At 40.6% G+C, this 25,278-nt stretch overlaps 1 protein-coding gene across 3 annotated transcripts; it reads right to left on the minus strand.

Moving 5' to 3' along the window:
• Positions 1–139: 139 nt before the first annotated feature.
• Positions 140–23,546, minus strand: ppp2r3b (protein phosphatase 2, regulatory subunit B'', beta). Of its 3 annotated transcripts, XM_051958862.1 has the most exons (15): positions 23,345–23,546; positions 22,470–22,867; positions 12,086–12,271; positions 11,648–11,751; positions 10,902–11,004; positions 8,653–8,727; positions 8,474–8,560; positions 7,771–7,927; positions 7,097–7,145; positions 6,920–7,009; positions 6,033–6,208; positions 4,621–4,739; positions 4,419–4,525; positions 3,344–3,385; positions 1,280–1,399 (listed from the first exon to the last, which is right to left on the minus strand). In XM_051958862.1, exons 2-14 carry the CDS (start codon positions 22,821–22,823, stop codon positions 3,367–3,369), a joined length of 1,626 nt encoding a protein of 541 aa, XP_051814822.1. In that variant the 5' UTR covers positions 22,824–22,867; positions 23,345–23,546; the 3' UTR covers positions 1,280–1,399; positions 3,344–3,366. The 3 variants fall into 3 exon arrangements, with proteins under 3 accessions (XP_022061900.1, XP_022061901.1, XP_051814822.1); XM_022206208.2 differs by lacking the exon at positions 3,344–3,385 and having other exon boundaries at positions 140–1,399; XM_022206209.2 differs by lacking the exons at positions 3,344–3,385; positions 22,470–22,867; positions 23,345–23,546 and adding an exon at positions 15,554–16,030 and having other exon boundaries at positions 140–1,399.
• Between the last annotated feature and the right edge of the window lie 1,732 nt (positions 23,547–25,278).

Below are 25,278 nucleotides of genomic sequence, written 5' to 3' on the forward strand. Positions count from 1 at the left end.
ATTAACAACCTTGGTTCATTTAGTTTTGTCTGAGAAAAGAGTGGGGGTGACGTAACAATTGGGGGCTCGTCCGGGAGTAATTTGTGAAAATCCTCATCCTGGGGGGGTTGAAACGTAACAACATGTATGCTTCTACAAATCCTATTATTACACCTTGTTTTACTTAACCTCCATCAGTACATTTTACAATTATTCAAAAGCATTTAATTACCTTTTTGGCTTTTGTACATTTCTGGATGTTTGTGTTCAGCAGCATTTATCACCAACAAAGCGCTTTTCACATTCTGATACCGTTGTAGTAATAGTTTTCAGCAAACGCACATTTTTAATTTACTAAATATAGCAATGAACATATCAAAAAGAGTTTTTACTACATTAAACTGCACCGCCCCCTTTCTTTACTCTTCCATTAACCAAGGCTTTATTAATAATTTAAAGAAAAAAGCAAAACATTGTAAAATGGTTCCTTTTGTTCTCTCAAAGTACGTTCCACTTCAGTACTTTGTTACATAGAAAAAAGAATGTCTAAAACACTTGCCCAATTCATTTACAACACAGCAAGCACAAAATAAATATTTACAGTCATTTATAAATCTCTCTCTAATAATTTATAAACCCATCTCACACATGAAGTCATGATGAACCTGTACGACATCCGCTGTGTGCGGCTGTCTCAACTGTGTGCTCACGTTTGTGCAGAAGGCTCAACGGTGGCTTGTTTGGCATTAAAGTAACGTCTGAGTGAATTTACAGCACAAAAACCCTTGGTTCTGATCACTGGAATGTAACTCTAGCCAATAAGTTCCATATTGAAGCAGATCAACGTGGTTTCTGTCCAGGAATTCAGGGGAGCTCCAGTGCGTAAATAAAGAAGTGATTTGGCTCACGTGAACATTATTACACAACACCGATATTCAGAGGACACAAAACTCGCCCCAAACATTATTGATGCGCAAGATTACATGCAGAAAACAATTTGTTAACATGTGGGGAGGGAGCGAAGGTGGAACACATGCTGCTGGAAGTCAGCTGTGGTGTTTAAGTGCGACAGGTGAAAATGTTATTCTGGTTCAGTCCTGAAAACCGCTGATGCTCTGACTGTCTCCTGGTTTTGTGTTTACTCCGTTTGGTGGAGTGTGTCCTGTTTTGCAGGATCTCTGGGTCTCGGCTCGACGTGATTCAACCACCGACGCGGCCGTCTGACTTCTGTTTCTGGGGGTGGAAGGTGCTCAGCAGGCTTCTGAGAAAATGCATCGAGTATCATTCGAAGTCGTCTTCATATTCGTATTCGTCCAGGTCCAGGTTGCAGTGTGGACTGGGGATCTCAAAGAAGTGCCTCTTTGTCAGACCGAGCTCAGTGGAGATGTGCTGCCCTAAAGGGCTCAGAGGATTATCGTACCTGAACAGACACACGGAGAAAAGAATCAGTCAAATGGGACATTTTTCAGCCGTCCCAAACAAATCACACGCTCATATGAACATTAAAACATTCCTCCTGTTCATATCGTCCAGTTACGTGCTTCCAGTTTAAGTGTTGTGGGCTAAAATTGCTTCTTTTTCAGTTTACTGGAAGCTAATGAGGCTTCAGCATCCTGAGTTTGACAATTCTGAAGGATATCCTCCTATTCCTCCACTGCAACTCAGCAAGGAAACTCTAACTTTGCATTAAAACACTTTTGGAAAAAACCCATAAAATCCAAGTTTATATTACGTTAGAAAAAACCCTTTACAAAACATAATTAAACTGAGTAAATACGGTGGATTTTGTGCTCCTTCTCTTCCTTTTGAAACATGTTGGGAAGGGACTTTGCGCAAAAGAAATGCTTATAGAAAGGAAAAACTCTTTAAATACACATCTGGACATGTTGGTTTTATTTCAGGACAGATATGGAAAAATAAATGTTGAAAAACAAACATTTTCAACAAAGTGTATGATACAGTCAACCATGTTCAAGGGTAAAACTGTGGTGAATGTGCCCAGGAATGACCATATTCAGAGATGTTTGGGAAACACGCATTCGCCTTCTTGCTTCTTCCTGCTTGGATGAAATAAAGAAAATATGCTAGTTAGCTTAGCTTAGCGCAAAGACGGGAAGCAGGAGGGAATAGCTGCATAAAAGTAATCTGGTAGTGATTCTAAATAAACACATTTCTGTTCCAGGTCAAGAAATCAACGGTTTTATACTTTGATTAATGCAAACGAGTCATAATGGCCGAGCTTTTGAAGTGACTGGAAGAGGATTCTTGCAGCTTAGCTAAGACGCCGCTGAAAATATCTTATTTATCACTAGATGGGTCAATATATAATTGTGGGACTTTCTGTATTATAGTTGACATTTTTGCTGTTTTCAGGCCTAAAACCAACATGGCCGCCTAAAACCAAACACCACATGGCATTTTACAGAAAGATTCTTTAAATATTATGTATACAATTGAAAGTTATTTCTACAGATATTGTAGTAAACCTGTTGACTACTTTATATTAAATAAGTCAGAAAGTCTTGGAGTCTGGCCAGTCTTTTCTTCAGGAGGAAATGACATCATGTGGAGCAGGTCATGTGATCTGGAATTAACACACTTCCTGGAGAGGTGTTTTTGGAACGGAGAACTTAGTGGACACAGATACAACTTATTATTTTCCATATAAAATTTGATATATTGCCAAAAATAAATGTGTCATGAGTATCTCACCTTGATAAAAAGAACACACAACAAAACTATTTCTGAATAAACTCATTTTATTATTGTTTAGCTCATTAGAAGGTGGTTGTTATTAAATTGGGACGGTTATTTAGTTGACATTTTAGTGATATCCAGTTATTTTTTATTAATAGGTGATTGTTTCCATAATGAATAATTATGGAATTTATAAAGACACAATCATAATGAACATAAACTTTTTTTTTTTACTTTTAATAAAAATGTATGAACGATATATCCCACGGACTTCAGAAGTCCCTCAGTTATAGATTGACCCATTCATGAATGACAAGAAAGCATATCTGTGTATTTCCCAAAATTCTGAACAACAACTTCAAGGCAGTGTGACTGGAAAAGACACAGGAGCACCACATGAAGGCTTAGAGACGGGGCAGGAGAGCAGGAAGGATAAAAACAGAAGCCGTCTGGTTCAGAAACAGACTCCCAGCTCTCAGAACACATGACACTGAGCCGGCTGACAAAACGCCTATCTGCTGTCGACAGCAAGCTCAGACCGGTGGGAGGTGGGTAGAGGCCGGGAGTGGGTTTAGGACTAGACCCGCCCAGAGAGGAGGAGGAGGAGGAGGAGGAGGAGGAGGAGGAGGAGGACACTTAGTCTGAGCTGGAGCCCTGAGTGTCTTACCTGCTCTGGTTAGCAGCGTGTCTTTAGAAGTCGGTGGTGTTCCTAAAATCGCCACACAACACACCTGTCAACAGCCTCATTTATCACCCACTCTCTCTCAGAGCTGCTGAACTTATCCTCTCAGTAACGGGGACATGGAGCTCCGTCACCCTAATCTAAAGACTGTCCGCTCAGAAAACTGAAATCAGCTGATCCTACAACTATTTCAGCGACGGTTTCTATTTGAACCTTTTAACAAATCCTCACTCTTGAACACGCCAAAATGTCAGAATAATTTATCAAACCGCGTGTTTCCACATTTAATAATCGCATTATACTGGCCCTACATCACTGATAATCATGAGGAATGTTTATAATTATGCTAACACGATAGGCAGGGTCAGAATTTCTCAAACCTTTAAGAATGACACCTATAAGTTACCTTTATGTGCAATATTGTAATTTATTCCCCTGGTTTAAGCAAATTTGTCTTTTTTTACACAGTACTTTTACACTTTTAAACAGTACTTCTTATACTTGTGGCACCTCATATTTAGCATTCTCAGAGATTTGTGCATTTATTCTTTTACTGTCTGTTGTTGCTGCACTGCTCTCTATACACCAAGTCAAATTACTCACTTGGTAACAGAGGCTTTTCTGATTCTGAAAAGTTATGAATACATGAAATAAGCAGCGTTAAGTTACCACATGTATGCTTCAAGACGATCAGAGATCAGATTTCCCTTTTATCTCCCACCGTTCATACAGATAACTCTTCAAAATTGTTTTATAGTCAAGACAGTGTGAAATCCAGTAGCAATTACAGTGAAAAGAAGTCCAATCTAACATTTTTACAATATATAAATAAAATTATAGGAAACTGGCTGTAATAAGTTTTGTTCTTGTTTTTGTATTCCAGAAAAAAAAAAACTCCTTTCATGCTTTCAAATGCAAACAGTAGGTTAAACCCCCCCTACTATGAATTCTAAGATTTCTTTAGCAGTTAATCAAACTGAAAGACCTCTGAATTTGAAAAACAGAATTCAATTTAAAGCTGTTTTAGCAGTCTGATAAATTCCAGTAAGGTCACACTTACACATCGTTACACTGGTCGTTGGCGGCCTCCTCAGCCACCAGGATGTCGTACTCCTCTGCAGCGTATTTCTCCCAGTCTGAGACCTCCTGGCCGTCGGCCTCCACCTCCTTCAAAACACGACGAGTTACACGATCAGCTCGACCTCTGACAGGAAAACAAACGCACATCTGGCGGCACAGGATCGGGATTTAACCCAACTCACCCTGATAACAGAGAAGGGATCCTTCTGCTCGTGCTCCAGGTACTTCTCGATGTTGAAGAAGGTGTCGAAGAAAATGTGGGACAACTTGCACCTCTTCAGGTCCCGCAGAGTGATCTTACCTGGAAAGGGATAAATCGGGTGTTTAAGTTTTCAAACACAGACTTAGAATGTGACAGAAAATTTATGGCAAGGGTTTTATTAAATTATTCCAGGGGGGTCAAGGTCTCACTGAGGGTGTTAGCCTTCACAACCGGCTTTAGTATTGACAGCCCGGGTGTGACATCTACTAAATCACCTTCCTCATCGTGTGGTGTGGCTTGAGTTAAGGATGTGGTCGGTTCCCTTCTGATTAAACTACTGGAACTGTTTGGTCACAATGTTTCAAACCTGGGCTGAAACTGATAATTAATTCATTTGTCTTTTCTTATATAAAGATTCTTTCAAATTAAACTTTAACATTAAATTCCGAAAGAAAAATGAAAAAATGTTTGTGTTGTGGGTTTGTAAAGGAATTCAGTCAGCAATTTGTTCTATTTTGTGATCAGTTAACAAACTACTTGTACCAACAACTACGTCATAAATCCGGGCACATGAGAAGTTTATTTTAAACAGAATTCTGACTGCCTATCTGCATTAGCTTTATGCTCTTAAATACATTTTTCTTAGAGTAGGAAGTAAGTTTGCTATATATTAAAATAAAATCTACAACCATCTGATAAATTGCTATCCAGTGCATAAAATAGACTGCTGGGATTTTGGTGTTGTCTATTTAGCAGTAAAAAAAAACAACTGTTTGTTTCTGCTTTTGATATAGTGGAAAAGAGGCTTTAACAGTGATATCATAGCATACTATTTTATGATCCTTGTAACATCTGCGTCTACAGTTGGTCTTCATGTTCATATTCTTGTCAGAGACTTAAAAATCTCACCAGTAGAGTCATTCAAAGTGAAATATTTTAATCTGATAGAATCATACAAGCTGTACTGTCTTCCAACTGTTTAAGAAAACCTCTAAAATACTCTGGGAAGACATTGTTACATCTCATGTTACATGTCGTATTACACAGGCCCACTAGTGCGACATACCGCCAGGTCGCCTGAGGGTCACATTCTTGCTGTGGCCGTCAATACCGAACATGCTCGCCCGCACCATGAACTAGCATCTTCTAAATGACACGGTGGGAGAGCTAAGTGCTGGAGGGAATTTGTTGACAGTGTGGATGACACGGGGCAGCTGGGAGTGCAGATCAGTCGGGCTCTTATCTGCGACTGTCTCCTCAGCTAGTGATCAATGATCCGGCCTGTAAAAACGTGTACGTGTGTCCGCCGCCGTGACCGTGGACAAAGTGGAAGCTGTCGGACTCTCTGGTGTGTGAACTTCTGACAGTGTATGAACGTAAAACAGGTCTGACCTTCGACCTCAGGTTTGACAAGGTCAAGCATTTGGCAGAGGCAGTCCTCGAAGGGAAGGGGCTCGATGGCCATGGCTTCCAGCTTCTGGCACTGCTCGTCATAGAAGTACTCCAGCTCGTACATGCTGAGCACCCCGTCCCCATCCAGGTCCATACAGCGGAACCAATACTCTATACTGGTGACAGAGTGAAAGGGGGCAGAGGTTAGCAAAGACATGAAAACTGTAAAGGAAAGGAGGATGTAATCCGTGTGGGTGAGTGTTAAGATTAGGGATATATTGATGATTGGCATGGCTGATATTTGGCATTTTTCTGGTTATCAATATCAGCATTCTTATTGACCGATTATTGATAGATAAAATGTGCTACTTCGGGTCTGATGCGGCCTCTTCTCTCTGTCCGTTTTCACTTTGTGGTCTCAGAAATGTCTCTCAAGCAAAAACTGAACAAGAAGCACAAGTCGCTGCCAGAAACCAGGAAATTAGCCTCTCTCACAGTGGCTAAAGCTATGCTAAGGGCTAACGGCTAAGTTAGGAGGCAGCCACAGATTAGCCAGAAACTGAATGTAGAAAACAATAATTAGTGATGCTTTAAGATCTGGGCCTCAATGGGCAATTGTAGTGATAGATCAGTGTAAGATGAAGTAAACAGTGAAGAACAACAGACATAACTGCAGGAGACAAACTGATCAATGTCAGAGAAGAGCGTTCTAATTTCATCACTCCTACAGTTATCGTCACCATTATTAATTAAGAAGTCTAGTTATGAATGAGAGGTTCCCTGCCATCACGTGCTGTTAAAACATTAATGTATCCCAAATATCGGTCATCTGCCTTTCTTTGATGACCAGTAATCGGCCCATATCCATCGATCCCCAGTTCAGATACCTGGTGTCGGTCTTCTTGTCCTCCTCAGAGATGAGGAACCAGACAAAATCAGCATAACTCAGCCTCCCCTCCTTATAAACACGTCTGTCCCTGATGGATTAAACCACAAAACCAGCATTAAAAACAGCCACTGAAGACAAGACGAGCATCATTTTAAACTCGGTGACATCAACTTGCCTTGTGACTGTTCCTGAGAATATTCTCTCAATCATCTTTTGTGAGATGGCTGGAAAACACACAGGAAAAAGGTTACTTACAATCCAGCCTGTTGAGGGGGGGGAAATGGCTTTTCTCTCCTGGACAACAGCTCTCTCAGTTACTGTACAACTTTTTCACAACACATGTAATCCATTCCCACAGACTGTAAATCCAGAATGGCGGGGGTTGCCGTTTTTTATCTTGACAATACCATAAATCCTCTGGTCATCATTCTGACCATAGAGTGGTAGAAATTGTTCCAGACATGGCGTCATTGGAGCAGAGTATATATGCTGCTCTCTTATTGATCTTGTGTCTCATTTCCCCTGCCTCACTCTCAGACCATCAACCAGGAACATGTGGTGTGGAGTGTGAGGGGAGGAAGCGTCAAACACAAATCTTTTTCCTGGCTATGTGTTTGTGTGCGAGACGTAAACCTGCTTGAAATAACATTTACAAATGCCTGTTATTGTTACAAAGAATTTCAGCCTACTCACTGTGCTGCAAAGTGACGGAAAGATTTAGGGAACCATTTGTTAAGTTCAAATTCAGGGAATCTTTTGCATGTGTTTTACAATAACACATGCTAGCATGATGCTAAAATAAATGCAAGCAAAAAACAAAGACCTGTGAAGGTGAGAGGTGTCTGGTACCTTGGTCATTGTGCCGTGCCAGGTCTTTCTGGTCGATGTAGAGGTCATGGTCAGTGTCCAGCTCCCAGAACTTGCAGTAGATAACATAGAAATGTTCATAGGAGAAGAACTCTGTAAGCTGGTTCACATCCTCTTCCTGCTCCAGCAACGCCACATTCTGGTAAGCAGGAAAAAAGTTCTGAGTCCAAAATTATTCAATTCCAATCGTTAAATAGTTAATCAAAAGGGCATTTTAGACATTTAGAACAAATACAAACTGACACTTCTTAGTTTAACCTTCCCTTGTTGTAATTGTGTGCATTTATTTATTTTTTTGCCAGCGAGGAATCATACCAACATCGACTTCTGGATGGTGGTTTTGCTCATTTGGTGAAATTGTTTGTCTTGTTTAAAACATGTTTGGTCATCTGACTGCCTGGGCTATTTGATCAACAGTCATTACAGATAGAAATGAAAACAAAAATAAGACTAAAGGTAGCATAGTAGCAAGCACTGGGCCTTTTATCAAACCCTCCATGTGTCCCTAAAGAATGTTTACACTATTTTTTTTGTTGAAATTAAAATACAGAGCATTTAACCTTAAATTCTGCAATTTTAAAAAGATAATGAAACACCTTTTTAGACATCAGAAGACTTAATGAGGAAAGTAGTTACTATGCCTATCAGTGCAAATGGAAAGAAGACAGAGAATATAAAGGTTTACCTGAAGAAAGTTACTTTTCCTGAGCTCAGAACAAGATATTTTTCCAGTCCATACCCGGTTCACGTTGTAAAATATCCTTTGAATCACCTGAAAACAATAATAAAATAAGCAAACTTCCAACAATGCTGTTTTCCATGTCTGCTACTTGTAAAGTGCAGTTGTGCGTTATTGAAACATACCGTTGTGATGTATCGTGAGTGAAAGTCCGGTGCCTCTTTTAGAAAGGCCAGACCCGCGTGTGAGTTCACCACATCCTGAAAACATAAAGTAAAGTCAGCTCACTTTCTCTTTGCCCCACATCTGCTTCATTTCCATAACAAAACGGACAAACACAAACGTTAAAGACAAACTCAATGACATGCTACGCTAACAAATACACATGTTCAGTTCAAGGCTGTAGTTACTTTCAGAGACGAGTTAAAACGGCAAACCACATCTGTCTCTCTTTTCTGGCAGACGGAACACATGACTTTCAAAGCAGGAATATGAATGCATACTGATTCAAACATCAGAAGTTGCCAGTGTCCATCTCCATTACTCTGTCATGCCATATGCTTTATGAATTGTGCAAAGTGAAGAAAAAGCTCCGGGCCGTATTGGGAGAGGCCATCCAACTTAAACGTTTCTTTGAAATCACAAATCACTGGGCCAACTGGTTTTGGGATGAGCGTAAACCGTTTTGATTTGCCAAAGTGGTGGGAGGGCCCAGAAAAAAAAAAGAAGAAAAGAAAAGATGTTTGCTGGTGACTGCTGCTAAACTCGCCTCCATCATGCCATAAAGTCACAGGGAGCGTGCTGCATTTCCAATAAACTGAGGCTATATTCTTGCCATGAAACTCCTTCATGTCTTTTCTTTATTCCATCGCCTTTCCTTCTACCGGGGGAAAGAATTGTTGACATAAACGCGAAGGCGGCAATGAAATTAAAAGGTCTTATTTCAGGGCAGCCGTCGTGCCTCTTTGACTCTTACTGTGAGAAATTAAATCATAGAGAAACACATAAATCACAGGGCACAGGAAACAGGCGGGGACAGTCAAATCTACTCCACTGCAATCCGCCTTTCATTCATCACAACAGTCAAAGGCGATTCGCCGAGTGGAACCATACAAATTAAACAGCGTGTGCCACAAGGCATCTCTGCTGGTATGCTAACGGGTGTTCGGCTCAGACCGGCCGCTCCTGCCAGCATGAAAATGAATCAGGTGTAGGGCGGAGCCGGTGTGGCGCACCAACAGCTTGTCAGATGGAATGAGAATACAAATAGCCACCGCAGCGGGTCCACATGGTAAGAATTTCTGAACACTCAATTAAACCTGTCCTAATGAACAAATAAATGAACCATGAGTGCATGTTTTCTGGGATTAAATGGTACCATCATGTGTTTATGACATGAGACACGTTTTCACCTCCACTTCCCCCTACTTAAAAACTACTGAGCTTTAACCCTCGTGTTGTCTTAATATCCTGTACACTCCCCCTGTCCTAAGGGTCAAAAGTGACCCGCCTCCAAAATAAAGCAGTTTAATTGAATTTTCAACCCAGAACCTATTTTCCATGAAGAACCAATCTGTCATGCATCACACACTTTGTAAAAGTCTGGATCTTCCCTCTTCAGAGGGCAGAAAGACGGTTTAGTCAGTGGACATCACTTGTTTTTATTACATCATACATTTTATAACAGTTTTCTTTACTAAAATATATTTTTATTATCACTATTCTTTTTGGTAAAGGTGCAGCACTGGTGTAAACATGATTTCTTTAGCAACAGACAGTACTTGTATATCCTAAGAAGGTACTGAAAATGGTCAGAAAGTAGCTTTAATTATATTTTTTGAAAGGAAACAGCAGTGCACATGAAAGTTGAAATTTTTCTGAGATCAGTCAGTAGCATGCATGATCTCAATTTCTCAATGTGTGTGTGTGTGCACAGGTGTGTCTGTATATGTCTTTGCTTAGAGATGTGTGTGATGTGGGAGTGTTTAGTCCACTGTGACCGATTTTAACTGCAGGGTCAAAAATGACCCGAAGATAATGTTTGAATGATGTTAATGTACAGCTTTGATGAAAATATTAACAAAGACTGTACTTCACTTCTTCTACTACTGGAGTCACTTTAGGAAAAATTGTTGAATTTCAAGTTGAAAAAAGGTCATTTAGGGGTTTTTCTCTGCTATGAAACATCATTTTTGACCCAAAGACAACACAAGGGTTAACACTAGGTCAGAGGAATCTCCCTTCAGCATATTCTTCCGCACTATATATGAGCTTACAGTAACCTCCCTGAATTAGACCTCCGCCACATGAAAAAGCACTGCCTCAGCAGGGCACACCAAAAATTAAGTCCAGTTCGCACCACCCAGGCCAATGCAATTTTGCCATCCAACACTGCCAAGTCCAGCCCTCTCCCTGGGTGAGCTGCAGCCAGTACCTGCAGGAATGGAATAAAGTCGTCTTGTTCCAGGTAATTACAGCCAGGCTTGGCCAAGAGGTGCACAAATTTAGAAGCGTCATCGTGACAGGTCTGCAGAGTTCTGGAGGAGAAAAGAGAGAACAGATGGTTGCAAGGTTACTCCCACTTTTGGCTATTATGTTTTCTCTGTCCTTTTTATCATTCTTTCAAGAGCACAGGTTTCAAATTGTTCCAATAAAAATTGCAAGTGCAGGTATAATACATTCTGAAATTAGGATTCTGAATTGCTACTGGGTGATTGTAAGTGTGCAGTGTTACGGTCGCGACGCAAAACTAATGCAGGCGTCTGTTGTGGCCTCTCATCTAAGAATGGCTCAGTCATGAACTCAAGTCAAAGGCCAGGTCTGTCCAGTTCTCTGGAGGCTCACTCATTAATACAAGAGCATGCCTTTTGCACACAACAGCATTCAACACACGGCCACCATTCTAAGAGCCCAGTGGTATTCCTTTCAGTTGCAGACGCTGAATGGATGTTTTCATTTATATACTGTATGTGCACAGCGACTTCCCCCTTGTGGTGTTTATGAGGGCAATGATTACTGTTAAGGAATGAAAAGGAAAATGTCATAATAGAAGAGAGCTGCATGCAGTGGCTGTGATCCCAAGCGAGTGGCCATCATTGTTCAGAGGAGATTGTATGAGCCATTTGGCTGCGAGTGAATGCACCAGTGGTCTAGTGAGAATAAGAGCAGCTATTGTCTTACTTTCTCCACATAGCCACAAACTTGTGAACGGACACGAAGCCCGTCCTGTCGCCTCCAGCTGAGCAGAACAATGGCACTTTCCAATAGAGGGGACACTCGCAGGCCTAAGGAGGCAGGAGAAAGAGGGCAGTGTAGAGATAGGAGAAAACATTAAAAAAGAACTTCTTAAATGCATGTGACCATCAATGCAGGAAGGAAAAGCACAAAGACACATAATGCTGTTTGGTAGAAAAGCAGTGTTGCATCATTTGCTGTCATTGCTCTCTTCACTCCAGTTCCCCTCAGGTCATCGCTTAAATTCCTCAGGGACACAGAAATAATATTTTCCGTGGGCATTTAAAATTAGCAAACATCGGTAAAGTCAGGAGCTAAATGGCACTAGTGAAAACACTCCACTGGGTGGCAGTTGAACCTCCGCGCTACAAATCACATTCTCACCTTGGCAACCTGCCCCATGTCCTCAATGGTGGCCCTTTCATTTGGGAATTGGGAAAATATTTTCTCAATTTTGGAAATGAGGCTGTCGATGTTGAGGTTGGCTCGGGGCCGGCCCTGTGGGAAGTAAAACTTGGGAATGCTTTCACTCAGTGCTGTGGTGACTGGCTCCTCCGTCCTCACCTGGGCCTGAGACAAAAACAGACAAACAAACTGTTATCCACTGATGCTAGCACATACTAGTATTCCAGCTTGGGTGAGCCTTAACACAAGCCTTAGACTGCTACCGATCATGTAGCCATACCTAAGCAAGCGTCATCATTATCCATTTATATGTAACAGATACCCCATGTGACTGACAGTCCCCTATATTAGACAGTTACTCTATAGTAGACTTTAAATTAAAATGCAGCATTTCACATTAATATGCAACGTACAGCTTTGCAAGTCATTTCAGTTTGTTGTTAAAACCGGAGATTGATCAAGCAATGTTTGCAACTTGTTAACGTCATTCAATGATCAAATTATGTGTAAAAGAATCTGAATTTTAAGGCTATACTAACCTGATAGCAGACTGGGCTTCATAGCAATCTACAGTGAGTACTACGCTATTTTTACATGATAAAACAAAATTATCTTAATTAAGTCAATCATTTGGTCTTTAGGGCAATAAAACACATTATAGCTGACTATAAAGTTTATGAATGCATCTGGTTTGAACACTATATTGCGGCTTTACACAACATATATAGACTAGGAAAGCACTCAGAGAGTGCAGACCTCTGCCAAGGACAGAGAGGAAAACAGGAAACCCATGCAGTAAATGCAGGATCATGAGCTGGAATCGAACCTGCGTCTCTGACACAGTTCTGTTTACGAATCGCCTTCTTAACCAGATGAGCTATGTGGACACCTTGCTCCAATTTGTTGGACGACATACTAACCTATGATGTTTTTGTCATATTTTGGACCACATACTACAACATACTAAAAAATTCAAAGTGATCCAGAATCCAGGATCCTTTCTGGATTGCCACCAAAATTAAATCAGCTCTTCCTCTTGCCATAGTCTACATCCCCTCAAAATTTCATGTGAATCTGCCCAGGCATTTTTGAGTTATCTTGCTAACAGACAGACAGACAGACGGACACACAAACGCCGGGTGTCACATAACCTCCTTGGCGGAGGTAATAAAGCAACAAAAGACAATCACAAAATTTGAGTTACTCGTGCTTAGAGATGTTATAAAAAGCCTGTTATTAATGAAAACAAATACTTATTTTGCATCTACCAATCTAACTGTTAACATGATTCTACAGAATATGTTCAAAATCTAATGGCTTGCTCTTTAATAGTTACCAGGTTTTAATACAATCCCTTATTCCTGCACTTATTTAGAAAAGGATAATAGTGGCAAATAAGTCAATAGCATAGCCTTTTACAGCAGACATTTTAACATGGCACAGCAGAACATGCACATATTAATACCTAAATAACAAATTATTAAATAAATAACATTATTGATGGGTGATTCATGTGTACCAGTAAACCAAGAGCCAGCTTGTAGAGCTAGGATTTTCAAACTGATAAGTCTAAATTAAACACCAGCTTTATGAATACTATTAATTAAACCTAAACCTCAGCTATGTCTGTAGTGGAGGGAAGCCCCAATAAAGAACTAAATAATTGCAATGTTATGATGCAAGAAAGCATGTGCCTCAAAAACAAATCAACAGAGCAGATAAAAGAGCCATCTTGGCTGGAACTGAACAGCATACCTGATTACTGGCAAACAGTAGTTGTCAATTACAGCCCTTGAGATACAATTAAGGCAGGCATGTTCTGTATGTACACTATGTGCTAAGTGTGAACTTCAGACAAGAGCCGGATTCATTTTTGCATGGATGCCCTAAATATTTTCAGAAGCTCTGTTTAAATCTAGTCAACTCTAATAAGTGTTTCTGCAAAGTGCTTAGTACACTTTTACATGGCACATACTCCTGAGTAATATAGAAGCCATTATATATGTCCCAGCCTGGATGTATCTGTGTTTTTGTTCTAATAGCTACTGTGACCTCAGCAGAAAATAGATTTATGTGTGAGGGCTCAGCAGCATGAGTTATTATGGTCCATAATCATCCCTCTATTTATTTAAACCTTGTTTAACCACGGAGAGATGTGTGTATCGTCACAGTGGAAACCGGTGTAATCTTTACTCTAATTCTCACAACAATGGCATCTTGTAACACTGGGCATAGGCCTTATTTTCACAATGAATCACACTCCCAAACAGTATGATTCACCACACTAAGAGCTGATATACTACAAAGAAAAACTCATTCATTGATAGTAATTTGTTGACTGTTGTAGAAAACATGAACCAGTGATAATATTTTCATAGTTATGCACATATAAAGTCATAATACACTAGGAGCCAAATGAGTGGTTAAGTTGCATATCAACCAGTTACTAAAAACAGCAGGAGCACAACATGCTTTGCACTCAATCATCATCTCATAGCCAAGAACTATTTACATGACTCAAGAATTTGCTAACTGAATCATTCTGTGTGGCCTTTAATAATCACATAAACACACCCATGGTGCTCTGCTAAGACACAAAAATGATCATCTTGGCGTTTGTTTTGGAGCAACACTTTCCACCCACTGTTCATTTGACCACCCCTACATATAACATCATGTCTGCAACAAAACTTCCAGAAATATTGTAATTATGGAGTCAGACATAACAGCAGCAAATCTTTCCATGTAAATTTGTACATGTATGAGTGACAACACTGGCTGAAAACGTTTTGCTGTTTTGTGTCAGCAGTAAGCCGCTCATTTTAACCTGATAAATGATAAATGCTGCTGATCCTAAGCTCTTCTGTCCTGTGTGTTGGTGTCTGCCATGGCTATAAAAGGACATAAACATCTCCTGCTGCCCTGCCCTGCACTGTCCCCTCTCTCTCACTTCATGCTAACCACTAGCAGAGCTCTTGAGCACAACTGCTAAGCCACATGACATTTTGCACATTCACAATGATGTGCTCTGAAAGAGGACAGCAAAGCGTCTGAACACAACACGCCACCTAAGAAGAAGCATTATCTGGTAACCAAAGCTCGCATCTCATATTTCTTTGTATAGATGAAGATTATCTTTGTCCCCAAACAACGACAAAAGAAATTCACTAGCAAAAGTGCAAGTGATTACACAACAGTCAGATTTTACACACCATATTAGTGTGTGGCAGTTGTTTGATGAAACTTTTAAATAGGGCAGCAGAAAGTGATATATCTGCTCATTTGTCCAAACAATTAGTGTACTTTAACAGTAATTTTACCGCAATGCAATCTGAATACCGAGACATGAAGCCCACAAATACCAGTCCACATTAATAGACTCGCTGCCTGGCTGACAGGCCAGCGAAGCCTCCGTGTTAGAGTGTACACTCATACAAAAACACCTGCCTGTCCTTGTTGGAAGGCTCTGAGCCTTTTCTTGAACCGAGACGGCAGTACAAAGTCACATCCACGTGCCAGCAGGGCCAGCTCCTTCCTCAGGTCAGGGTCCTGACGCAGCGACAGCTCCCTCATCCTCATCCTCGCTCCAGACAGGATGGGGTGCACATATACACAAACACAACACTCAATCCAGCGTTATCCTCTCGACCGCGCAAATCACTTGCAGTCAGCACTGTAAGCAGAAGGCAGTGGAGGTCCTCTGTGTGTCTGTCCCTGTGATTGTCCTCTGTCAGAGTGGAGCCTCTTAATGCAAGAGAGCAGCTGCTACTGTGACTCTCTCTCCCATTCCAGATCTGGTCGCACAATCTCAGCTCAGCCTGCCGCTCTGTCCCAGTCTCTACCCAACATACACACACATGTACTGCAGGGTCAGGGAGCCCTTGCCTCAAAGCTGCTGGGGAGATAAGGAGTGACTGGGTGCATGTGTGTGGCAGTCACTTACTGTATGTGTGGAAAGGGAGGGGTGTGTGCAATGGATCTGCCCTTTCCAGTTTGCATTCCTCAGTGCTCGTGGAAGGTTATGTAAAGAGACAGACCTGTTGTTGAGGCTTGCAGCAGCCACAGAGTTCAGTTGAAGGATGCACCGCCGTACCATGACGACACACCGCTCGTGTTGGGTGAGTTTCCTTCTGAGAAGCTCCCACACAACAAAATACTTCAGAGAAATTTAGCCTGTGATATGAGCCCTGAAAACTAGACCTCCTTCCTTTGGACAAGACATGCAGATGCCAATGAGAAAATTCCCAATAAAACCCTTTAAAGGATGGAAGCTGCATATTGCTTCTACCTAAATCTGTAGGTCAGCCCACAGATATAACTGATAAAACTAGCCAATGAAGCACAGAGACATAAAGAGAATAACCAAGGTATGACCATTTAGATAACAGAGTAGGTCGACATAACTACAAGACATACATACTTCCAGCTTCCCATCTTATGGTGGTCTTTGTTTTGCCTTCCCTTAGCAAGCTTGGGCTGCCAGCCATTCCACGTCTTATTATAGTTGATGGGCAATAGAGGGGGGAACGGGACATGTCAAATTCAAAGACTGATGACCGAACCAGTCTGCGCCTATTAAAAGCATCACCGAGCACTGTTTGGCCAATCCAAGAAACTGGATCTGGAGAAACAAGAGTGTATCTTTAGTCCTCAAACAAACATCCACTTCCGGTTGCTGCTATCCCAGAATGAAGGCAATTACATCAATTCTCTGTAAAAACTCTGATCTAACAGCTCGGGAGTTGCCTTCACTGCATGGACGGTACATAGAAAAAGGCCTAAATAAACAAAAATGGCATAGTGATGTCCACATTAGAGGACTACGTAAATAGACTCATCTCTGTTAATGTCACTGTTATTGTATACAGAAACTAAAAGCACACCCACGGTATTTTTAGATGACAGGATCACCAAGTCCACTGTTTCCACTGGTTTCTGCTCAAACCCAGTTCCTGTTGTCCTCCACACAGGACACTGCACATGCTTGATAAGCTCTTTGTATGAAGGCTTTTCACATGGCCTCCCTTTTGTTCATGCTCATCAATTCAAACAAAACATGGAAAGGAAAGCACCAAGGCTACAAAACTGGCGGGGGAAAGAAACTATCAACTCAAATGTACTGTTCAGTCCATCTAGACTGTATATACACAGTCTGTGGTTTGAGCAAACAAAATCTGAAGTCTGTTCCATAAACAGAGGCATCACAGCACAGCAGGGATAACAATGTGTTGTTTTACATGTAAAAATAACCCCATTAGTGTTTTGAAATACAGACACATGGTGAAAACAGCAGTGACAGTGCACAGGTTCTCAGTATATAATCTTCCTACAGGATTGTGGGAATCATGTGCTTTTTAAATAAGCAGAATGGACAGGATCCAGCGCGCATTATCACTAAGCAAATCATCTTAGGGCCATTACAGGCAGGGTGGCCAAACAATAATCACCCTCAGAGGCAATTCTCAGTAAGACAAGCTGCTAAAGTACTATTTCCATAGTCTGATGGGTCACTGTGGCAAACAGAAAAACAGGCTGACCCTGCAACGTCTCTAATCTGTGAACTGCTAAATCTGATTTGTACACAAACATGTGTCCAGTCATGTTCACCTCATTGCGTAACAGATGAAATTATGAAACACACTGTTTGGAGTTCGTGACCATTGACAGGTCTGGATGGTACAATTCCACACACACTTTTTTTAGGCTGCATTTCCCTTCAGGTTCAGGTTACATGGTATTCAAACACTGTTACAAAACTGTCACATTCAAGTGATGTGCAGCACAAAAAAAACAACCAATTGACTAAAAATACATTAAAGCAGCGTAGGGCACAAACCAATCAAATCGCCCCTTCCCCAAACAATCAATACAAGTGTAAATGGTGTCCCACAAATTCTATGTTCTATTGGCTGCAGTATTGGCTTCACTGACATGATTCAACCAGCGTGGTTAACGCTACATCCAAGCAGAGGAAGTTCAGACCTTCTTACAACCCTTAGAGTAGAGCCACAGCTGGCTCCCAGCATGAGTACAGAACCAATGCTGGGGTGAAATCCAGAAAGCTCCAGCTCAAGCCACCACAATTGGATGTCTGAGACAGGGATTTGGGATATATGTGAATGTGTGCCAGAAATAGGCCTGATTGACCGATAACACGGTGGACTCATTGACTGACAACATATTGGTCTCGGGGGAGGCCAAAAAGTAGAACATGATGTGAGCCGATCAGCTAGCTTACATAAGAGCAATAATGCAATGGTGGAGTTCAATTTACAAATGTTTGGTGAAAAATCTATGTAGCCTACACGGCTTGAGAAGTGGAGCAAAGGGTCTAGAAGGCAGCTGCAGAGAAGTCATAGTACACAGGGACCCCTATGCTTATGCAACAGTGTAATATAAATGTAAGGTTTATAGTTTAAGGAAGTGGTTATTAAAGACAGCAGCTTCTGATCCATTCTTCTACAGATTTCCTCAGAATATATTTCTGCAATGATAAAATGCAATTTAGTAATTTCACTTTAACACTGTCTTTTCCCAATGCATGCATTTATTGCCCTAAAAATTACATACAGACTCAAAACAAAACTAAATTTTGGCTTAAGTTTGACAAATTTAGAAGATTCCATAGCATTTAAGAGTTATTCCTTTAAAGCACATTTCTTTCTTTCTTTACTACCTTACTTATTGATAAATGGTTGCATTTATATAGCGCTTTTATCCAAAGCGCTTTACATGATACATCACATTCACACACTGATGGCGGAAGCTGCCATGCAACCAATGATAATTACAATGGAGTTACATCCATCCTGAGGAGCAATTAGGGGTTCAGTGTCTTGCTCAGGGACACCTCGACATGAGCACGACGGGCCGAGGATCGATCCGGCAACCTTCCAGTTACATGACAGCCACTTTACCCACCGAGCCATGCAGCCCCCATTGCATTATTGCAATGGGGGCATTGCATTGCATTAATAGAACATCCATACACAGAAGTCCTAGATCAAGTCTTAGGTGAAAGCCACAGTTTGCAATTGTACACTTTGGACTCACAAGTGACTGAGATTCCAAAATAAAAGCACTTGCGGGAAACAGTTTAACACCAGGTTCTCTCTGACAGGTCAGGCAACTGATAACGTGGCCCTAAAAGCTCCTGCTTCAAATAGCTCCTATGTTACCAAGCACAAGCAAGCACGTTATAAAAAGACATCTTAAGGAATCGGTCATCCTAAATGCAGATAAAAAGAACAGAATAAAAAAAAAACTTAAAGAAAATTCATATTTACTGCTCTCTCTCTCTATATATCATACTATTGGATGTTCGTCTGTGACCTATTGCACTCATAACACAGAGGGAATTACACCACTGAACTTAAAGCCAAAGCAAGGAGAGCTGATCTTTACTGTACATAGTGTAAATAAAAGATCTGCGACCACATGTCCTAACAATGAGCAGCATCTAATAGAAGCAGTTTCAAACTAAATTACACAGAGGATGAATGTGCTGCCACACCTCATCTCACTGGCAGAGTTCCGGGTATCTAATGCCAACACAAGGAAACCAAGGCTATCTATATCAGCGTCTGATGTCAAAGTCAGACCAGCTGTTCCGGGCTGCATCAGTGTGACATAAATCGAATTTTTGAGTAATCCTTTGAAGAATGCATCTGTATGCAGGAATTCGTTTTGTTGTCTTAAAATAGAAATATTACATTTATACAACCTCACAATCCTCTTAATATTGAGTGACACAGAGTAGCCACATGCCATGACACATCAGAGAAGAACACACACACACACACATACCGTCCAGCAGATGCTTTAGATTAACCTGAGGAGAGAAGGGGGCTAAGGTCAGCGAGACGAATGATGTGGAAAAATTACATACATCTGACAACCCTCCTATTTTACCGTCACAAGGCCTCGTGATAAACAAACAGGATGGAATCTTAGAAAAGATTTAAAGACAACTGATCACTTTAATGAAAAAAACTAAAATGCAACCAAAAATCCCTCTTTGCGGAAGATCATTTCATCTGTAAATTATTTTTTATCGTTTCACAAAAAGCCTTGGTTGGACCAATATAACACTAGAAAATAGAAGATGAAAAACTGGACGTTTAACTTTGATGTGTTTTGGTTCTCTGTGATTACTACAACAGAAGGGAATATGAACAATTAATCTACATTTAAATTGCATTACATTTTTATTATGTGAGCTGGTATTCTTTATTTTGGACTCTTTGTAGTATTGACTGAAAATGTATTCTACTTTTTAACAATTTGTAAACCCATGCTTACAAGCCCTTGTGGCAACTTGTGAGTCCACACTTAAGTATAGTTACATGCACAGCACAGTAATAATGACCCATCGCCATCATCTTGACATAAAAACCGGAATCTCTTGCTGACTCTTAAGTTACGTGTAGTTCTTCTGCCGCTGGTGTTTCAGCCAGAGAGAGAACAGATGTCGCACCGATGGCTACTTGAACGTCGCCTCATGCCCATCTTTAGCATGTCAACAGCATGTAGAAGGAGGAGTCTTGAGGACCATGTGCCCCCAGCTGTCTGGTTGTCTGTCATCACACGCACTCATGTCCACGATCTACCGCTAGCTCGTGCTTTCACGTTGCACTTCTCATCCTTTCATAGTGCAAGTCCTTGAGAAGACATACAAACATTTAGAGCCCTTTAATTTTTTTGTGCAGCTGTAATTTCTCTCTTTAATAAATAAATAATATATATACTATGTACCTCTGGAGACCTCTTCTACAGCGTAGTTAGATCTACAACACGCATGTTAAAAAAGTTACCGGAGTGCCAGGCATTGGCTTGGTTCACTCCCACCTCTCATGCCAAACTAGTTTGTGGGTAAGGCTTGAATATTTGGAAAATGTTGGCCTAATATCACTAAATATGCCTACAGACATGAAGACTCCACTATGATAGTGCAGACTGGACAGGCTCTCAGTGCCTTTGATACTGTAGGCTACTCAGCAGCCTCTTGTGGTCAGTCAGGGAAAATAAAGATCCCAGAGGATACATTAGTGCCATGGTTTTCAAAGTTAGAGGCAGGCCCTCCTTGGTGGACATGGGAGTGAAAAAATTGAGTGAAACTGTCTTCAGTGAAGATGATTTATGTAGGAAAATAAACAAACAATCTGCTGAGGCTATTGTGCTGAGCTTAGTTCACCAATATTAAACTTGGATTCCTTTTTTATTAGCTTATTCCCCCATCTCTGTCCTGGCGGTTGAGCTGGAGTCTGTTTTGGAAGTGTCAGAGAGGAGGATGCTGAGGAAACTGCTCAGCATCAAGGACAACACCTCTCACCCCCTGCATGCCACGCAGATGACCTGTCAGAGCACCTTTAGTCATAGACTGAGACCACCGAGGTGCACCACAGAACGCCACAGGAGGTCCTTCCTACCTGAGGCAATCAGATTCTACAATTCTTCCCCCTTCTGCAGAAGGGATACATGATCAACAAATTTTTCCATGTGCAATATCATCGGACATAATAGACTCACAATCTGCATTATCATTGTTTAAGTGCAATATTTCTAGTGAAATAAATCTGTTTACTGTTACTTTCAGTTCATGTTCTGTTAATTTGTTTCCTTTTGACAAGTGTAATATATTCTAATTTCACACTCTCAGCTAAGTTAACATACTCAGTGTTTTTTAAATCAGTTTTACAAACATGGAATTCATTCCCGGCTACTATATTATAAGGCATTGCACAGCAGAGATGTACACATAAGTCCATACAAAAGGTCAAATAAAGAGGTAAATAAGACCTGTACTAGAGCTAGAGTGCTAAATTGGTAAGGCAGATAAGTTGCAACACAAACATGGCAAATATACTTTGATGTAATGTAGAGACTGAGTCACTGTTATTATAGTTTGCTGAACAGAGAGCAGTAACTGCAAACTGTAATACTGTTTTTTTTCCCCTCAATTTTTAATATCAATATTAATCTCAAAAATGTACAAGCAAGTCTATAAAATATGCGGGGCATTAAAACACAGCATAATTTACAGGCATGTCGTGTATTTAAATGGATTAAATTGTGATTCACAAACAAAATATGAATGTAATTGCAAAGTGCACCTGAGGGTGAAGTGCTAATACCTGGCACAAAATAAAGGCAGGGCTTAGTGAAACAACAAATGTGCAACACACCCCTATGTCACGAGTTCCTCAGGTAGTTCCAGGAAGAATACTAAGACAAGAGGACACACCTTGCTGTTTACACTATTACCTGCAACCTGAGATGAAGTGTATGGCATGATAAGATGTTAAGGAATGATGACCAATCAGTTTATCAGTTTTATAGCTTACTGTTTGAATCGATTATTTACCTTCTTTGTGCTGACAGACCTCCGTAGCACCCTGCCATTGGGTCCTGTCACTCTGGTGTTACTGCTGCTGCGAGAGGGCAGGGTGCTAGCAGATGGGGGGCTGGAGGCAATACTGACAGGAGCAGGCTTCTTCTCTACCAGGTTCTTCTGGGATGCCACATTGTTGTTCTCGTTGAAGCCCAGTGACCTTTTATCCGGAGAGTCCTTGGAGTTAAAATCAATATGCTGTCCACTTTTGATCACGTCAAGATAATCTTTGAGTAGTGACTGAGTTGCAGGATCACTCAGCCAGTTGAGGAACAGCTCATCAACCTTCATTTTAAGGACCGGCTGGAGAACTTGTGGAGACGGCATTTTGCTGTATATTGTTTTATTTGCTCCTATGACGAGGGGGGAACCTGTGTAGAAATAAATCAACATTGCTGTCACACCACACCCTCTGGTTGCACACATCCAAAACAACATCCATTAATGAGGCGACACTGTTATAGCTAGCTGGGTTACTATAAAAGCAGCGGGTGTTTGACAGAAAACAAAACGAGCTTTAACTTGGTGTCGGCCGCCATTGCTTTTACTACACAACAAACGCGGACTAACATTATTGAATTTTAGCGCGAACCGTCAATACGCTGGCCCACAGGCGAAAGTAAACGTGAACCCATATCGACCCGAGTAATATTACTAGCTATTTTAACCTAACAGCTACGAACACAGCTGGGTAAAGTCAGTATTTAGTCAGCAAACATCACTTACAACTGCCTTGTAATGGAGAAAAGTGTCTAGCAGTTGGTATAGTTTGTGTTCAAGCGAGCTAAAAACTACAAGATACGGTAGCGTTAGCAAGCTAGCGCTAACCGGCTAACTAATGTACCAACCTTGCAGTAAATTGACAGGCAAATCCAAAAGGGATGGCTCTGCATTACTTTTCCTCCATAAGCGACGCTACTGAACACGTGTTTAGCAAACTGTGAAGTACAAGAGTAACGCTACGGCTCCGGTATTCATACATTTGGATGAAACCCGAGAGAACAAGCACAACTTTTCACTCTCGCGTTCCCCTGGTAACCACACGGTGCTATCGCGAGATTTCCTGCAGGGTCTGTGAAATCACCCCAATAGTTCTCCCTGCAGGAGGTGCACACCTGGAGGGTAGAAATGTTTGAGAAGCACAGACAAATTTCCTCCAAAATCGTTTCTTCTACTGTATTATATCGTACTTTGCTTATCCCCATCCCAAAACCCGGTGCTCAACGGCTGAAGAAATATTTAAAGCGTCATAATTTACCAAAGTTGCAGTGCACCCAAACAAGGCCTTACACCTGGAATCTGTGGAAGTTGGTAAGTATTAGCGACATGTCCTCAAAGATGTGATATTTATTTACTTATTTGAATGCATTAAACAAACAATCTTGACTTCTTCCGTTTTTTCTAAGTCACTTGGATTTTATGTCGAATTTTAACTACATATAAAGTAGTAGACCACCTAAATGCACATATGGGGTTAGCTTAGCCCAGCAGTCACCTGTAAACCTGACAGTTTCCACATTGTAAAATTATATCAGAGTAAAATGAAGATGAAATGTAAGACTGCACATAGCTACACTAAACACTGAAATATACTTTATTGAGCAATATATTTTTTAATGTTTTTAGTGCATTCAGATGGCATTAAATAAAATGTTTGAATGTATTTGCATCTGTGCTTCACTTTAAGAGTCTCAATTATTTTTGATTTTGCATTTTTATACAGTTTTTACATGTAATTTATAAGCTAGTTTTGCTGTTGTTTCAATTTAGTTGTGTATGTGTGTATATACATACACAATGACAACAAAGATATACTGACAGTGAAAACACTACTCTTTCCAAAGTAATATTCTCCTTCTTTCTTACTGTGTCTAACTTACATTAATATCATAGTAAGTGCAGGCTCCCTCAATCAGCGGTTTCCAAACTATGTGCCTAGGAAATTATCTTACTTATGTGGATTTACAAAGCTATATGTACCGGTTTACCTTGGAAATACCTCCTTTCATATGTTTGATTTAATTGTAATTTGGGTTTTTGACACTTGAAGAAGAAATGCAGGTGCTGGCGAAGGGAAAAGTTCTCACCTAATGTCCCATAACACAGTAACCTACCCCAAATGAATAATGATATTTTCAAGTCTGTGTAGCTGACAAAAAAAATCTGTAATCTATAGCCTAGTGATAGTTTATCTAATTACAGCAGCATACTATAAAACAATAAAATGTGTTTACATTGGTACTCGGCTACCTGTTGTCAGTTTTCTTTGTGATTTTAAGAATTAGAAAAGCCTTGTTCAGTATGTTATGGGACAATATCTGTACATGCCATGTCACAGCTGCAGATATCCTGCTGTGTAACTGTGAAATAAAAAGGGTTCATAATAAAACACACAGAGCATTTTAGTAACAGAAAAGTATTCTGACTTTAGTAAACGGTTCATACTTTTATGAACAGTACAGTAATGTCTTAATGCCTTTGTGCAACTAGATCATATTGTATTTGAGGGCTTTAGCACATAAGCAAAATGACAGAGGATTAGTTCCACGTCTTTATTATTATCATTTTTTTGTCACTCATGCTTTTGTAAAACAAAAAAAAAAACACAAAAAAATGTGATCCAGGGCTATTCATTAAACACTCTGGACTGTACTGTCAAAATTAGGTGGGTTAAAAGTCAAGTAACTACCTCCAAATTGTGCTCCATCACAGCACAGGACGTTAAGGTGATTGTTGATTTTTGTAAGTTTAGCCGCAGGCATACTTTCCTTGTTCAGCACAA

This window comes from Acanthochromis polyacanthus, chromosome 14 (assembly GCF_021347895.1).
Source record: "Acanthochromis polyacanthus isolate Apoly-LR-REF ecotype Palm Island chromosome 14, KAUST_Apoly_ChrSc, whole genome shotgun sequence".
Taxonomy (NCBI): Eukaryota; Metazoa; Chordata; class Actinopteri; family Pomacentridae; genus Acanthochromis; species Acanthochromis polyacanthus.

Excerpts from the sequence above, each read along its gene's own strand:
- ppp2r3b (XM_022206208.2), bottom strand. The coding sequence starts at position 22,823 with ATGCCGTCTCCACAAGTTCTCCAGCCGGTCCTTAAAATGAAGGTTGAT. Across the intron at positions 8,728-10,901 it reads ACTTTATTCCATTCCTGCAG|GATGTGGTGAACTCACACGC; the intron begins GTACTGGCTGCA and ends TTATGTTTTCAG. Across the intron at positions 4,740-6,032 it reads TGTCAAACCTGAGGTCGAAG|GTAAGATCACTCTGCGGGAC; the intron begins GTCAGACCTGTT and ends ATCCCTTTCCAG.